Raw genomic sequence first — 17,683 nt, 5'->3', positions numbered from 1 at the left:
TGTATAACTTTATTTATTTATTTATTTATTTATTTATTTATTTATTTATTTATTTATTTATGTGGTGCTGAGGATCGAACCCAGGGCCTTGCACGTGTGAGGCAAGCACTCTATCACTGAGCAGTAACACCAGCCCTACAAGTGTTTTTAACAGTATTCCTGTTAACATTCCTACGGGCTTCATATTAAAATGTTTTCTAAAATTGTTCACCATGTTGCAGAAACAGAAGTCTATAAATTTTCTTCTTGGCCTATCTCACAAATTCAAAACTTCAGTAATTACATATCCCTCCCACTACTAATTTCTCTTCAAAAATTCCCTCTGATCACCTCTTATCCACCTATTTAAAACAAAAAACTGAGAATAGATTTCTTCCTTGCTCTATCTTTTTTTTTTTTAAAGATAGAGTGAGAGAGGAGAGAGAGAGAGAGAGAGAGAGAATTTTTAATATTTATTTTTTAGTTTTTGGCGGACACAACATCTTTGTTGGTATGTGGTGCTGAGGATCGAACCCGGGCTGCACGCATGCCAGGCAAGCACGCTACCGCTTGAGCCACATCCCCAACCCTTCCTTGCTCTATCTTTAACACCCCAGTATAATTTGTTAATTCCAAGTTCAGAATATCACTTGAATGTGTCTCCTTCTTTCTGGGTACTAAATTACTGAATTTATCATTTATGTTCTGACTTATTAGTTTCCTTTTTCATGCTTACCTTCCTCAAATCCATACTTCACACAGATACAAGCATAACTTATTTAAAATAAGTGGCACATCCCTGTAATACCAGCAATTCAGGAGGTTGAGGCAGGAGAATTACAAGTTTGAGGCTAGTCTTAAGAATTTAGCAAGACTCTTAAAAAAAAAAAAAAAGGATGGGGTGGTAGAATGTAGCTCAGTGGTAAAGTGCCCCTGGGTTCAAGCCCCAGTACCAAAAACAAATAAAAATTTAACTATGAAGACACCTTATCACCATCAAGATAGTGTCTCAATTATTTGCCATAGCATATAAGGTCCCCCACAACCACTCACTTGCTCTGCTGCAGTAACACCAAATTACGAGCTGTCTTGTTTCATCCACCATCCTCCTGTCTTCACACCTCCCTCCAGCTTCCTTGGCCACTGTCAGCTTCTTATCCCAGCTCAAAAATCTTCTTTCCTGGGATGGGGTTGTGGCTCAGTGGTAGAATGCTTACAAGGCATTTGTGAGGCACTGGTTCAAACTTCAGCACCACATAAAAAATAAATAAATAAAACAAAGGTATTGTGTCCATCTACAACTAAAAAAAATGTTTTAAATGTAATTTTTTAAAAATTATTTTTAAAAATGATTTTTAAAGGGGCTGGGGATGTGGCTCAAGTGGTAGCTCGCTCGCCTGGCATGCGTGCGGCCCGGGTTCGATCCTCAGCACCACATACCAACAAAGATGTTGTGTCCGCCGAGAACTAATAAATATTAAAAATTCAAAAAAAAAATGATTTTTAAAAATCTTTTTTTTCCAGAAAACTTAAGGTAAATTTCTTACTGTCCACTTTATCACAGCAGTATGTGCTTAACCATGATTTCATTTGTCACTTAACCATTCATCTGTTGCCTCAATTAACTATAAATTCCTTTAAAAGTCAGAGAAAATTCCCTTTTTATCCATGGTGCAAATTACATGAGATACTTACATCTATGAAATGAATGAATGGTTTTGCCTTAAACTTTATCTTTAGAAATTGACTCCTAGCTGGGCACAGTGGTGCACGCCTGTAATTCCAGCGACTCGGAGGATCATGAGTTCAAAGTCAGCCTCCACAAAAGGAAGGCACTCAGTGAGACCCTGTCTCTAAATAAAATACAGTACCAAAAAAGGAAAGAAATTGACTCCTACTTTCCACTGCCAAAGTTCAAGTCCTTTCTTCAACCTCTGCCCTCTTCCATCTCTTTCTGCTCTAGCTTATCAACCATCCTAAACGTATTGTCACCTAACCTCTTCCTAAAGCACAATTCTCATCATTTCCTGCTTACCCTCAGGAACCCCTTAATGCAGATAGTCCCTTCCTCATTTTACTGCTGCTTTAGCAGTTCATAGCAACCACTGATTTTCCAGACAGAATCAGCTCCATCCTAATAACCAAATCAACTGGCATGTGGGCCAGGAAATGGCCAAACTCTCTAGTTTACCTCAGCTGCTGGAGGTCATTTTTTTTTAACTTTTATTTTTTAAATTCATGACAGCAGAATGCATCACAATTCATATTATACATATAGAACACAAATTTTTCGGGCTGGGGAGGTGGCTCAGGCAGTATCACGCTTGCCTGGCATGCATGCGGCCCGGGTTCAATCCTCAGCACCACATACAAAGATGTTGTGTCTGCCGAAAACAACAAAAAAAAAGTTAAGAAAATTCTCTTCTCTTTTTCTCTTTGTATCTCTCTCTTTAAAAAAACAAACAAAAAACCCCACAAATTTTCATATCTCTGATTGTATATAAAGTATGTGCACACCAATTCATGTCTTCATATATGTACTTTGGATAATGATGTCCATCACATTCCACTATCATTGCTAACCGCCCCGCCTTTACCTCCCTTTCCCTCCCACCCCACTGCCCTATCTAGAGTTTGTCTATTCCTCCCATGCTCTCCCTCCTTACCCCACTATGAGTCAGTCAGCTTATATCAGAGAAAACATTTACCATTTTTTTTTGGGGGGGGGGACTGGCTACCTTCACTTAGCATTATCTTCTCCAACTGCATTCATTTACCTGAAAATTCCATGATTTTATTCTTTTATTGCTGAGTAATATTCCATTGTATATATATGCCACATTTTTCTAATGCATTCATCTTCTGAAGGGCATTTACATTGATTCCACAGTTTAGCTATTGTGAATTGTGCTGCTATAAACACTGATGTGGCTGTGTCCCTGTAGTACGCTGTTTTTAAGTTCTTTGAGTATAGACCAAGGAGAGGGATAGCTGAGTCAAATGATGGTTCCATTCCAAGTTTTCCAAGGAATCTCCATACTCCTTTCCATATTGGCTGCACCAATTTGCAGCCCCACCAGCAATGTATGACTGTACCTTTTTCCCCACATCCTCGACAACACTTATTGTTTTGTCTTCATAATAGCTGCCATTCTGACTGGAGTGAGATGGTATCTTAGAATAGTTTTGATTTGCATTTCTCTAATTGCTAGAGATGATGAACATTTTTTCATATATTTATTGATTAAATACCCTCTTCTGAGAAGTGTCTGTTCATGTTATTGGCCCATTTATTGATTGGGTTATTTGTTTTTTGGTGTTTAGCTTTTGAGTTCTTTATATACCCTAGAGATTAGTGATCTGATATGTGAAGGGTAAAAATTTGCTCCCAAGATGTAGGCTCTCTATTCACCTCACAGATTGTTTCTTTTGCTGAGAAGAAACTTTTTTAGTTTGAGTCCATCTCATTTATTGATTCTTGGTTTTAATTCTTCGGTGAGCGAAACAAGCTTCCTCAATATTCTATATTATTAAGAAAAACACTCAAGCTGGCACCCACAAATCATCATGAGCTAGACATTTCTAATTCATACTACTAAATCTTCATATACTATTCATACTAAACTATTTATACTTATTATTTCTACTTATCACATGTAAGTCTTTTTCATTATAGTACTTTGTGTCTGATTTACTTAACTCCTAAATCCCAGAACAAAACTTAAACAGTTCTGTTTTAGAGTTATGAATGCAACACGTAATTCTAATAAATAAAATTAGGGCCAAGCACAGTAATGTACACCTGTAGTCCCAGCTACTTGGGAGGCTGAAGCAGGAGGATCACTTCAGCTCAGGAGTTCAAGACCAGCCTTGGCAAAATAGTGAGATACCAACTTAAAAAAAAAACAAAACACAAACAAACAAAAAAGACTAAGCACAGCTAATACATAAAAGAGTAGAATACATTTTTATTATACAACATTTTATTTTTTTAAAAAAAATTTCTTTTCATGGAATACATTTTCTTATTACCAATTCCCACAGTGGGAAAGTAATTTATTAGTTTTATATTTGTGGACAGATTATTTTAGGACAAGTAAAACACATTGGAGAATTACATCTGTTTAGAATTTGTAATATTCTGATATGTCTACAAGGAAGACTTCTTCTCTAACTTGAGCATCTCTATATTCAGAAGCTTTCCAATCTTTCTTTCCTAGGATACAGAAATCGGTAATTTGAGATTTTAGCATCTCCTATAGTTTCCCTAGGACATAAAACCATCAGTAGCTGGTATCAACTGGACAGACAGAGAAGTTTCCAAAAGTAAACACCATCTAATTTTTTGCAAAGTCATGAATTAACAATCTTTCCCTTTGTCCATTATTTCCAAGACAAATGCAGAAATGATCATATACTGATAATATTAAAGCTAAATTCTCTTTAAGAGATTGACAAAAGCAAAAGCTTATATGTAAAGTTTTAGTCATACTGTGAATCTCATGAACTTGAAGACAACCCCATTAACTCACTAGACTGCAGAACTGGGTCTCATAATTTCTTGAACACATTTCCTCTCAAATCTCTTCCTCAACAATTAAATTCTAAAATAACCATGTGATTAGAAGAAGGTTTGCCCACCAATGAACTTTCTGTTATTTCCTCCTTATTGTGAGCTGAATGACAGAGCAGAGGCACAGGCATACAATCAATTCTCAAGTCAAAACGGTCAAAGCTTCCACAGCATGGCAACAGCTTTGCAGATGCCCACGTCATGATAGTTGAAATAACAAAGCCCAGCAAAGGTTAAAGCTGAGAGTGCCAAAAGGCCTGCCTTGGCAGCTTTCTGTGATGCATCCCCATGAACATAATCAGTGACAACTTGTCCAAGGCCCCTACAGGGGGGAAAAAAAAATCACACATGAGTGAAGTTGGAAGGCTAATAGATAATGTATCTAAAAACAACAGCAACAGAAAAAACCCAGTAGTTTAAAAATGCAATTTCTCTCTGTCCAGCCAGTAACTGTTTGCTTCTTTAGGGAATAGGTGGAATTATTTCCATATTTTTGTTGAGACAATAAACCAAACTCATGGTAATAAAAGTCATAAACTAAAATGAAGAAATATCAAGATTTTCCTAATATGTCATAAAGATATATTCTTACTCTTTGGAAATCAATTTTCCAGAGTCATTTATATCAGAAACAATAACTGAATGCTCCCCTGTTTACAAAGTATAGTTATAGTTTAACTATAGAGCTTTTCATTAATTTGAAAAATATTCAAATTGAAATTTGAATAGGAGATACTATGTGCCAGTACACAAAATGAAAATAATCATTCCTTGCCTTTATGGGATAAATTTTCTAACAAAGAAGAAAGAAAAAAATTAAATATATGTGTTAGTATGAAGAAATATATTAGACAATATATATTGTCTACCTCAGTGGTAGAGCACTTGCCTTGCTTGTCTGAGATTCTAAGTTCAATCCCTAGCTGCAATAATATTAACTGAAGAAATATATTAGAAAGAATGACTTAAAGAACAGTCCAAATAAACGTGATAATGACTGGTATCTCTGAAGGACATATAGGGGGAGCATACAAAGAACAGTATGGGGGACACAAGGAACAGTATAGCTGGAGCACATCAGGAAAAGATTAGAGGAAATGAGGAAAGATCAAAGGAAGGCAGGGGTAGATTGCTTAGGGCTTTGAAGTCACAGAAATTTAAATTTTATTTTAAATAGGAAACCAGGAGCATATTTTAAGCAGGAAGAATCCTGAGTAAGGAGTGATCTAATTTTACTATTTTTATAGATAATAATTTTATTGATATATAATTTACATACCATAAACTTCACCTTTTTATCTATGCAATTCAGTGATTTTTATTATAATCAGAGTTGTGAACTATCATCACTATTTAATTCCAGAATATTTTTGTCATCCCCAAATAGAAACTTTCTACCATCAGCCATTACCCAACAACTAATTTGCTTCTGTCTCTGGATTTGCCTATTCCTTATAAATGTTTCATATAAATGAAATCATGCAATATGTGGCCTTTGAGTCAAACTTTTTTTTATTTAGCATTTTTTCAATATTTACCCACATTGCAGCATGTATCAGCACCTCATTCCTCTGTATAGCTGAATAATATTCCATTGTATGAGTATGCCATATTTTATTCAGGTATTTATCAGTTGATGAACATTAGGATTATTTACACTTTTTAGCTATTATAATGTACTATAAACATTCTTACATAAGTTTTCAGGTGGAAACATTTTCAATTCTCTTGGGTATACACTTAAAAGTAGAATTACTGAGTAACATGGTTACTAACTTTCACTGGAATTGCTAAGGTATATCTAAATGTATAACATTTTTACATTCCTAGCAGAAATATATGAGAGTATCAACTTCTCTACATCTTTAGAAACACTTGTAATTGTCCATTTTCTTTTCCACAGCCATCCTGAGTAGATGTTTGGTAGTTTTATCATTGTGGGGTTTTTTAATCTGCATTTCTGTAATGACAAATAATATTGTCCAATTTTTCATGTGTTTATTGACCATTTATATCCTCTTTGGAAAAATTTGATTTTACTTTAAAAAGGTCACTTTGGCTATTGTGTGCGAATGGAAAGCAGGAAGAGATAAAAACAAAAGCAGAAAGTAACTGTAGTGACTTAAGCAAGACTGTTGGTTTAAAGAGACTCTGACCAAGGAGGTGATGTTAAGTCACAATTCAGGCTACGTTTTGAAGAGAGAACTAATGGAAACTAAAGGGTAAGACAAAAAGAAATATCTAGAATGAATTCTAGGATTTTTAGATTGAGCAACTAGATTTAATAGAGGAGGAGGTTTTAAGGGGAAATCAAGAGAAATCTGGAAGAGAAAAAGAATGATTTGGGCAATATTAAATTGGGCATGACACTCAGACATCCAAATAGACAGCGGGATAAACAAGTATGCAGCTCAGGAAACAAGGTCAAAGCTGAGTTTGTCTAGGTAAACTATATAGAACATCAAGAAAGTCAAGATTAGCCAGGCATGGTCAAGGCTGAGGCAGGAAGACTGTGTGTACAGAACCAGCTTCAGTAACTCAGCAAGGCCCTAAGACCCTCTCTCAAAATAAAATATAAAAAGAGCTGGGAATATGGCTCAGTGGTCAAGTGCCCCTGGGTTCAATCTGCAGTACCACCCCCCCACACACACACATCAAAAAAAGCTCCACAGGAGCCTAAAGCAGGAGGATCATGAGTCAAAGGCCAGCCCGGGCAACTTAGCAAGACCCTGTCTCAAATTTTTTTAAAAAATAATTTTTTAAAGGGCTCAGTGATAGGCACTTACTTAGCAAGCACAAGGCTAGGGGTTCAATCTCCAATTGCCAGAACCCCCTCCCCCACAAAAAAAGTCAAGAAAGTCAAGATTGAGCTCTGGTGACTTTATCATTCAGAGATCAGAAAAGAGGAGAAAGAGCTGAGAGAAACATCTACAAAGAATCCAGAAAGAGAAAAGTTGACTTAAGGAGAGAACAGTCAAATGAGTTGAATGCTGCTGAAAGTTCAAGTGGAGGACAGAGAATAGACAACAGGATTTGGAAAGATCAAGGTCTTTGGTAAGAATGACTTAAGTGAACTGTTGAGAAAAAAGCCTAATACAGGTTAAAGAAATTGGATGCTGGGGCTGGGATTTGGCTCAGCGGTAGAGTATTTGCCTAGCACGTTCGAGGCCCTGGGTTCAATTCTCAGCACCACGTAGAAACAAACAAATAAATAAAATAAAAAAAAAAAAAGAAAGAAATTAGATGCTGAGGAACTGGAGCATAGACAACTCTTTCAAGTAATTTTTTCTGTGAAAAGGATAAGAGAATTAGTAAATGGAAGGAAATGAAGTCAAGAAATCAACTGAGATGAAAATGTATTTCTTTAGGATTATTCTCTTTTTCTAAGTTTCTATTAATTTAGATAGACTTCCTTTCCAGGAAACATACTTATTTCTTAACTCAGTCTTAGAAAGCCTGGTAAGTAAAACCCCCCTTTAACATTAGTTAGAAATTTAGTCTGACATGTCACTTAACCTCCCTGGGATTTAGTTTCCACATTGGTAGAATCACAGGGTTGGTTAAGGTATTCCAAGACTTTCTAGTTCTAACAATCTTAAAACACCTTCCCTCTCCCACCAATTATATTACATTGTCCTTGTAAAACAACAACTCAGTCAGGTGTGATGGTACCTCACACCTGTAATTCCAGCTATTTGGGAGGCTGATGAGAAGAGACTGAAAGTTCCAGGCCAGTCTAGGCAACTTAGGAAGACTCTATCTCAAAATAAAATTAAAAGGGCTGCGGGTATATCTCAATGGCAGAGTGCTTGCCTAGCATGTGCATGGTTCTGAATTCTATCTGCAATATCTCAAAAAAAAAAAAAAAAAAAAAAAAGAAAAGAAAAGAAAAAGAAACAACTCAGGAAATTCATCCTGTTATTTAAACTCCTTTATTCGTTTCATTAACTTAGCAAGTCTTAAAAGTTATACAAAAGTAAATAGAAAATGGATATGCACTCATTCAACAAGTATTTACAATATGCAATGTGTCAGCTACTATTTTAAGTACAAAAGATACAAGAGCAAATAAAAATAATTTTTAAAATGCATTTTTTTAAGGCAAGAGTAAACTATAGTATCTAGGGATGCACATTTGAGGGATAAAACTATGACAAAATGCAAGGAAGTGATTACTATAATAATCAGGATAATGATTCCAGAGGGAGAAGAAATACTAAGCAGTTATATCTGAGATGAAATACAACGCAGAGGCTACTTGAATAGCTAGCAAAGTTCTATTTTTGATCTGGGTGCTATTACCCTTATAATTCATTAAACTATAGATCTAATTTTTGTGATTTTTCTGAATCTGTACTTTCATTATGGTGTTAAGGGTGGGAAATGACAAATATACAAATTAATAAACGGCTGATATCGTATATTAAAAGGTTATAAGTACTATTGATAAAAATAAAACAGAAAGATAAGGAATATCAGAAAAGATAAGAAACATTACACTTCTGAGGAATTAGTTTGGGAAGGATTTGTTGAAAGAGTGACATTTAAGATGTGAAGGAGATGATGGAACAAGCCAAGTATGTAACTACCAAACTTTCAGATAGAAAGAACATTAAGAGTAAAGCTAGGGTCATGGCTCAGTGGTAGAGTGATTACCTATCATGTGTGAGGCACTGGGTTCAATCCTCAGCACTGCATAAAAATAAATTAAATAAATAAATAGATAGATAGATAAAATACAAGGTATTTGTCCATCTACAACTTAAAGAAAAAAAAAAAGAGTAAAGCCCCAAAGCCTGAAGTGTCCCCAGTGTGTTTGAGAAATATAATCTAATATAGATTTTAAAAAAAAAGAATAGCTGGAGATGAGGGAAGCAGAAAAGTAAAGTCTGAGGGCAGAATCTATTTATTTACTTATTTTTATTAGAGACAGGTCTTGCCAAGTATGGTGGTGCACACCTGTAATAGTAGCTACTTGGAAAGCTGAGGCAGGAGAAAGTCCCAAGTTTGAGGCTAGCTGAGTAATTTAGCAAGACCCGGTCTCAAAATTAAAAAGTCAAAAGCGGCTGGGAATGTAGGTCACTTCTAAGAGTGCCTCTGGGTTCAATCCCAGTACCACAAAAAGAGAGGAGATGGAGAGAGACAACTGTGTTGCTATGTTGCCCAGGCTGATCTTGAACTCAATATTCTCCTGTCATCTGGATGTGGTGGCACATGCCTATAATCCCAGAGACTCAAGAGGCTGAAGGAGGAGGATCACAAGTTTGAGGCCAGCAATTAAGCAAGGCCCTAAGCAACTTAGTGAGACCCTGTCTCAAAATAAATAAAAAGGGCTGGAGATATGGCTGTAGCTCAGTGGTTAAGTGGCCCTAGATTCAATCTCTATTTAAATTAGAAAAAAAATCTCCTGTCAGCCTCCCCAATAATAGTTCTGACTATAGGCATATGCCACCATGTCCTAGGTCATGTACAGTCTGTAGAGCACTGAAAAATTCTTTTAGTTTGAGTAAGATTAGGAGATAAAAAAGGGTTTGATAAGGGGATTGTCTTTTCCTAACTTAATATTTTAACAGGATCACTGGATATGTTGTGTTGGGAACAGATAGTAAAGGAAGAAGTTAGGAGATTACTAGTGGAATAAGGATGAGATCAGGTTTGACTTGAACAAATAGAAGCAAAATGGAAACGTTGTCAATTAAGATGGTAAGGGTACAGGAAGACCAGATTTGGAAAAGACAGGAACTCAATTTTATTTATATTCAAAAGCCTGTTTAGATATGGAAATGAAAACATCAAATAGGCAATGAATATATGTATCTGGATATATACTTTTCTACAAGTCTTGAATATCTCAATCAACTTCTCCCTCATATACAATACAAAACTCACAAGCCAAGAAAACTGAGCAGACAACATAATATTCAAGAGATTGTTATACTTGCCAGTGACTATGAAGAGTGAGGACTGCAGCCAAGGAGTAGTCCATTGCAGAGCAAGGATTCAAATATGCAGCTGGAAGCAGGCCCAGTAGCAAAACACTGACAACCCTCTCACTAGTCCAGTGAAGAGATGCAGCCTTGGAACCAGCTGTAAAAACAGACCAAATTCCATAGAGTTAAGAGAAGAGGGCTGGGGTTATGGCTCAGCGGTAGAGCGCTCACCTAGAACGTGTGAGGCCCTGGGTTGGATCCTCAGCACCACATAAAAATAAATAAAGGTACTGTGTACAACTAAAAGATAAACATTAAAAAAAAAGAGAGAGAGAGAGAAGAGACACACAGCTCTCATGTTCAACATTTAGCACATAATAATCTAAAATGACAGAACGGCAAACAGTATACATGCAACATTTAACTGAGCAAAAAGAGATTAAGACATAAAAACAGGTCACTGAGAGAAAGAACATTCCTTTGTTGAAGTCTTTTAGCACTAGGGTGTCTCATGCCTATGCATATTAATTAGAAGACAAACATACTTTGCTTCTTAGCAAGAAGGCAGAATTAAGCCAACCTTGGACTTCAGTGAAATAGGTACCTTATGAATATAAGTTATCAACATCTGATGAATTACTTGTTTTTTTAGACCTTCTAACCTTTGCAAGTAATGTAGTATTATCTTCTGAAAATAAAGTTAAATCTACCAACTCAAAGCAAAGCAAAGGTCTGAGGTCAACTTCAGAGATCATGGTCCTTCTTCTGACCTTGACTTACAAATAAGTCCAAAACAAATGAAACACAAAAAATCTTATTAGGGGCTGAGGATGTGGCTCAAGCAGTAGCGTGCTCGCCTGCCATGCGCAGAGCACTGGGTTCAATCCTCAGCACCACATAAAAATAAAATAAAGATGTTGTGTCCACCGAAAACTAAAAAATAAATATTAAAAATAAAAACTCTTATTAAAGTAAAAAACAGTAGGGATTTTAAATATCTCTTTGAAAGACTATCTTTTTTTGGTTACAGATCCCTTTGGGAATCTAATAAAAGGATAGAGGAGTTTCTTCCCAGAAAAATGTACATAAATACATATTTATGTAAACAACTTCAGAGACTTTTCTTCAGCCCTGTGTACTCCAGAACCACTCTGCTAAATCCAACCATACTAAGCAAAGAAATCCACAAACAAAAAGTTTTCAAAGCTGAGTATGGTGGTATATGCCTATCATCCAATGACGTGAGAGACTGAGACAGGAGGCTCACAAGTTTGAGGCCAGTCTGGGCAATTTAGCAAGACCATGTGTCAAACTAAAATAAAAAGAGCTGGGGATATAGTTCAGTGGTATAGCAACCCTGGATTCAATCATCAATAATAGGAAGAAGAAGCAGAAAAACTAGTCTCACTTAGGCTCTCATAACTAATGAGTGAAGTCTTTATATAAAACATTGTTCCCAGTAGCTTGGGAGACTGAAGCAGGAGAACTGCACGTTTCAAAGCCTGCCTCAGAACCTAATGAAGTCCTAAAGCAATTCTGCGAAATCATCTCAAAATAAAATATAAAAAAGGGCCAAGGATGTGGCTCAGTGGGTTAAGCACCACTGGGTTCAGTCACTGGTTACTAACTGCCACTCCCCAAAAGCCAATCACTGATCTCTCCAGACTTTAAAAATAAAAATATAGTTGGGTCATTATTTACTTCCTCATTTTTTTGGGGGGGTAGGGGATAGGTACTGGGGATCAAACCCAAAGACCCTACACCAGTAAGCTATAACCACAGTCCTTTTTATTTCAAGACAAGTTGCTTAGGGCCTCACTAAGTTGCTGAGGCTGACCTCAAACTTGCAATCCTCCTGCCTCAGCCTCTTGAGTTGCTGAGATTACAAGTGTTCACCACCACATCCAGTTCATCTTCAGATTTTCTAAGACTAATCTGAATAATACTAAATAACATTCCTCTAAGAAATGCCATATGGTTTTAAAGTAACCTTAAAAAAAAAAATAATCCCAGCTATAAATACACATTACAGTGCACGGACATGACTTTTAAATTGTCTCAATTATCTACATCTGGCTCCTATCCATTAGCTAAATATACACAAGTGATTAAATTGTACTGAGCAGAATATTCCTAAGCATTATTTTCTTTTTAAAGAAATTTTTAAAAAATTTTAAAGACCTAATTAGGCCAGAAGGTTCTCTCTGAGTATAAATGGTATTATTCAACTATGCTGTCACTGTCTGCCTAAAATTAGGTCTTCATTTGATACAGGTGGACAGGAGAGTCCCCCTAAAAGACCTCAAGCCCTACCAAAGACATGATAATGAACCCAGGTTAGAGCCAAGAAAACAGCAGTGATGGAAAAACATACAATGGCGGTTTGGTGACAGGTGAATGTGCTGTGTTCCAGTCCATCCTGGGGTAAGTCGGTCCTGGAGAAATGCTGAGATGTGAGCAGGTCTGACCAATGGGGTTCGGAGGAACAGAGCTGAGGAAAGAAACATTACAGGGATCATAAGCACCTCTTCTTTAACAGAACTGATAGACTTTCTAAGTGATCATAATAAACAAACTACTTAACCCTAAACAGGAGATAATATCTCATCTACAAAATGAAGATAGTGTTGATTTCACGGGGTTAACTATGAACTCAATCAGGTAATCATCAAAAGACTGAAGACTCAATGAAACACTTATGTAAAAGGACCTCACTTTTATCTACTTAAAAAAAAGGGTAGCTTCTTCTCTATTCTCATCTATTTATCCAATATTTACTAAAATCAAGACTATGCTTGGTTCTGGAGCAAGACAGATAAAAGACAAAGTCTCTGCTCTTGAAGAATTCAGTCCAGTCTGAAAAGTTCACATACTAACTTCTTCCATTTCAAGACCAATGTCTCTACTTAACACTCTCGAACCATTTCTATCTCTGTTGGATCCTATCTCTTGGTTGAAAAATAGACCTAATTCACCCAGGAGCACCACTTTTTACCTCTGACATAATAATCAGCTTAATTAAATGGGGTCTCTAAGCCTCAATTTCCTCATTTGTTAAAGAATAATAGTACTTACTTCACAATAATGTTAAAAAATTGATAATATATATAAGGGATTTAGCACAGCTTTCATAAAGTTGAAGACACACAAGAATTCCTTATTATTTTATCTCCTATATCTTTAATTTCTCCTTCCATTTGGCTATCTTCCCTCAACGTAATATACTTAACCCTTACTTTAATCCCATGTCATTTAAGAAATGCCCGCACAGCTCTTTCTTTCCTTTCCCAGCTCTTTCTTTCCTTTCCATCTTAATTCAGGGAGATGACACTGAATTACAGACTTCTACCAGTGTCTCCCTGACTTGTATCTGAGTCTACTATATCTTCCATCAGAGCCATGTACTATATTGTTACCAAAATGATGTTTAAATTGCAAATCTGTCAAACATTTCTTTTTTTAAATTTTTTTGAGAGAGAGAGAGAGAGAATTTTTTAATATTTATTTTTCAGTTCTCAGCGGACACAACATCTCTGTTTGTATGTGGTGCTGAGGATCGAAGCCGGCCGCACGCATGCCAGGCAAGCACGCTACCGCTTGAGCCACATCCCCAGCGCCTGTCAAACATTTCAATGGCAACCCTTTAGGAGTTGGAGGACAGCCTGGACAAAATATGAAGATTCTGTCTCAAAAAAACGAAAGAAGAAGTCAGGCACAGTGGTGCATGCCAGCAGCCTGGGAGGCTGAGACAGAAGAATTGTAAGCTCAAGCCTCATCAATTTATCAAAGCCCTAAGCAACTTAATGAGACCCTGTTTCAAAATAAAAAGGAATGGGGATGTGCTCAATGGTAAAGCACCCTGGGTTTGATCCCCAGTACAAAAAACAAAAACCAAACCAAACCAAAACAAACAAAAAGCTACACTTCAATAAGGTAAGGCACACAATCTTATATTAAGATCAGTTCTTGGGCTGGGGTTGTGGTTGAGTGGTAGAGTGCTCGCCTAGCACTTGTGAGGCACTGGGTTTGATCCTTAGCACCATATAAAAATAAAAGTAAATAAAGGTATTATTCCATGTACAAGTAAAAAATATATTTTAAAAAAAGATGGATTCTTTTATGATTCAGTTTCACTTCACATTTCTAAACTCATTTCTCACCTTGATCTTCATGTTCTCACACTATTCTATTTGTTTTCTCTCATACCATGCAGATTCTATGCCTTCATCATTGTTTTTGCTCATTTCAGCAGATCCTTATTTCCTTACTTTCTTTATCCTCAAGACTCAAATCAGGCATACCTCTTTAGGAGCCAAGTACTGGCCAAATAACCCTGTTATACTGTGTGCATGCATAAATATATAATAAAAAGCCCAAAATTATGTATAACAATAATGCACCAATTTTTTAAAAATGGATAAAAAATCTTAGATCTTTAAGAAAAAAAAAAAAAAAGAAAGTAAGAAAGAGAGGAGCATATAATCCCAGCAAATCAAGAGCCTGAGGAAGGAGAATCTCAAATTCCAGGTCAGCAGCCACAACTTAGTGAGACTCGGTCTCAAAATAAAAAGCAAAAAGGGCTGGGGATGTAGCTCATTAGTAAAGAACCCCTGGGTTCAATCCCTAGTAGTAAAAACAAAAACAAAAACAAACAAAAAAACCCAAGACAGGGTAATCCTTCCAAACTACAGCTAAAAATATTCTTTCTCTGAACTCACATTACAATTTACGTACAGAACAAGATTTTGCTTTATGTTAGATTATTGTTATCAACATTTTCCCTAAAAAATGAAAGTTCTTCGAGGGCAGGCGTTACGTCTTATTCAAACTTGTATCCAGCCTTACTTCAGCACTGGTAGAACATAAATGCCCAGTTAACAAGATTATCGAACTGATCCACTACATCCACACTTAAACACAACTCGTTAGGAAAAACCTGAGAAACCACGCATTGGGACTCTTTCTCCTGGTGCAAGGTAAGAAAAAAAAAAGAGTTCCTATGTGGAATATCCTCGGGAACACTGTAACTTCCAGAGGAACTTTCTTCCAAATTACCCCATCACCACTTCAGCCTTAAGCAGGTGTGATACGCGCTCAGGTGAACATTTGGGCCCGCAGGCCACAGTGGTCACTGCGGTGATTCGCACAGATGCCTGAGGCGCAGCAGAGAGGGAAGACCTTCTACTCAAGATGTCTCCCCACAGGTCAGAAGAGTCTTCACTCCCATCCCCTTCCCCGATTGGAGGCTGCGCTAAACAATTCTACCTGCCAGGACCCCTCACCTCGGCCTCCTTGAGCACCGCAGAGGACACCGAGCCTCAAGAGAACCGCCATCTCGCTTTTGAGGGCTCAAGGTCGTCCATCAACCCGGAAGCAGTTAAGCGACAACTCCCACCCCACAACGACCACAGGAAACGCGGAGAAAAACGCTAGGTGAACCGGAAGTAGGAGTCTGTCGCACTCACTGCGCACGCGCACTCACGAGTTTGATTCTGAGAATGGCGGAGCTTGGGGAGGCGGACGAAGCGGAGTTACAGCGCCTGGTGGCCGCTGAACAGCAGAAAGCGCAGTTCACTGCACAGGTGAGAGGGCCGGGATCAGACTTGGGAGTTTTAAGAAAAGGAAGGTGAAGTGAAGGTCCCGGACCCGTGGAGCTCTGTATTACTGACGAAGTGGTGAGGCGACTGGAAAGCTGGATCCCCACTGTGATCCGGTCCCCTGCAGTAGTGCTCAGGTAGGGGATAGAAGTTAAAAGCATGGGATCCTTACCAGCCAGGGGACCGTGTGGGCTCCCATCTGCCTCTGCCTTTTGAAGGCCACGTGCCAGGAGTCGAGACACCCACCCACTTTGTTTTGATTTCGTTGTAGCTTTCTGCCTCTGTGGATTGGTGAAGATCGTTTGCGATAATGTATTTGAAAATAATGGGCACGAAAACATTATTGGAGAAAGCTGAGCTCTTAAGAATTCATTGCAGGACTGGGATTGTGGCTCAGAGGTAGAGCACTAGTCTAGCACGTGTGAGGCCCTGGGTTCGATCCTCAGCATCACATAAAAATATATTGTGTGTCCAGCTACTTCTAAAAAAAAAAAAAAAGTTAAAAAAAAAGAATTCATTGCAAAGCAAGGGTTTTGTTTTGTTTTGGAGACTTATAGGGGAGATTCAAACCCCAGCGTGGCCTTTGCTGGCTGCATGACCTTGGACATATATTTAGTACCTAGCCTCTGAATAATACCGCGGGTAAATGTTTATTTTCTCCCTTTTGCTGGGCAGTAGGAGGAGGCACTATGCAGGAAGAGTAGCAAGAACCTGTTAGAAATTTTTGGGTCCTGAATATTCTGAAAATGCACACGTTTTCTGTGCCCATATATGCACTTTTTTTCTGGAGAATGAATCCGTATTCTTAATGTATCCATGGCCCCCACAATGTTAAGAACTAACATTGTCTTCAGGGCACAGGTTCTGAATGAGTGCTGCTACTTTCCCGTTTTTACCTTGTGCTAGCTGCCTTGGGGGATATTAAATTCTCAGGTAGTGCTAATACCTTAAAGAAGGTATTAGCACTACCTGAGAATTTACCATCTGTAGGGATGAGGATCTGAACCAATTGGAGACATGTAACAAAGAGCCCAAAGTGATTTCCCATGGTTCATTGGGTGAAAGGACAGTTTTGTGAGGAAATTGAAAATGAAGTAAGAGAGTGATCACTTAGGGTTATCTACAGACCCCAATGGTTAATATTTTTCTTCCCCCTTAGGTGCATCACTTCATGGAGCTATGTTGGGATAAATGTGTGGAGAAGCCAGGGAATCGCCTAGACTCTCGAACTGAAAATTGTCTCTCTAGCTGTGTGGACCGCTTCATTGACACTACTCTTGCCATCACCAGTCGGTTTGCCCAGATTGTACAGAAAGGAGGGCAGTAGGCCACCCCTTAAGAAAATGACAAAAGCAGTAAAGGACTTGTTATTAAGCAGATTGAAGTGCAAGTGGGGGAGGAATTGTCAACCAATTGTCAAGTCAGCATCAGGCTGTTACCAAGTTTGTTGGTGCTAAAAAGTAACAGATCGAATGTTCAAAAAGTGAAATTTTATTTATTTGGAATTCAGAAATTCCAGGTTGTATCACACCAGTTATTCAATAAACATGAATTCTCCAACTTTCTTTTTTTCCTTTAAATTTCATTTTAGGATTTAATATTGA

The 17,683-nt window shown here is 37.6% G+C and overlaps 2 protein-coding genes across 3 annotated transcripts; one reads left to right on the top strand and one right to left on the bottom strand.

Annotated features, from left to right (window-relative positions):
- Positions 1–3,923: 3,923 nt before the first annotated feature.
- Sdhd (succinate dehydrogenase complex subunit D) lies at positions 3,924–15,921 on the bottom strand. Of its 2 annotated transcripts, XM_005334221.4 has the most exons (4): positions 15,765–15,921; positions 12,857–12,973; positions 10,495–10,639; positions 3,924–4,874 (listed from the first exon to the last, which is right to left on the bottom strand). In XM_005334221.4, the coding sequence occupies exons 1-4, from the start codon at positions 15,814–15,816 to the stop codon at positions 4,709–4,711; spliced, it is 480 nt and encodes a 159-aa protein (XP_005334278.1). In that variant the 5' UTR covers positions 15,817–15,921; the 3' UTR covers positions 3,924–4,708. The 2 variants fall into 2 exon arrangements, with proteins under 2 accessions (XP_005334278.1, XP_005334280.1); XM_005334223.5 differs by lacking the exon at positions 10,495–10,639.
- Timm8b (translocase of inner mitochondrial membrane 8 homolog B) lies at positions 15,908–17,639 on the top strand. Its single transcript, XM_005334224.5, has 2 exons — positions 15,908–16,064; positions 17,239–17,639. Exons 1-2 carry the CDS (start codon positions 15,981–15,983, stop codon positions 17,404–17,406), a joined length of 252 nt encoding a protein of 83 aa, XP_005334281.1. The 5' UTR covers positions 15,908–15,980; the 3' UTR covers positions 17,407–17,639.
- The last annotated feature ends 44 nt before the right edge of the window (positions 17,640–17,683 follow it).

This window comes from Ictidomys tridecemlineatus, chromosome 4 (assembly GCF_052094955.1).
Source record: "Ictidomys tridecemlineatus isolate mIctTri1 chromosome 4, mIctTri1.hap1, whole genome shotgun sequence".
NCBI lineage: Eukaryota > Metazoa > Chordata > Mammalia > Rodentia > Sciuridae > Ictidomys > Ictidomys tridecemlineatus.
The sequence above is the reverse complement of the archived record's forward strand: the minus strand, read 5'-3'. Positions and strand labels throughout refer to the sequence as shown.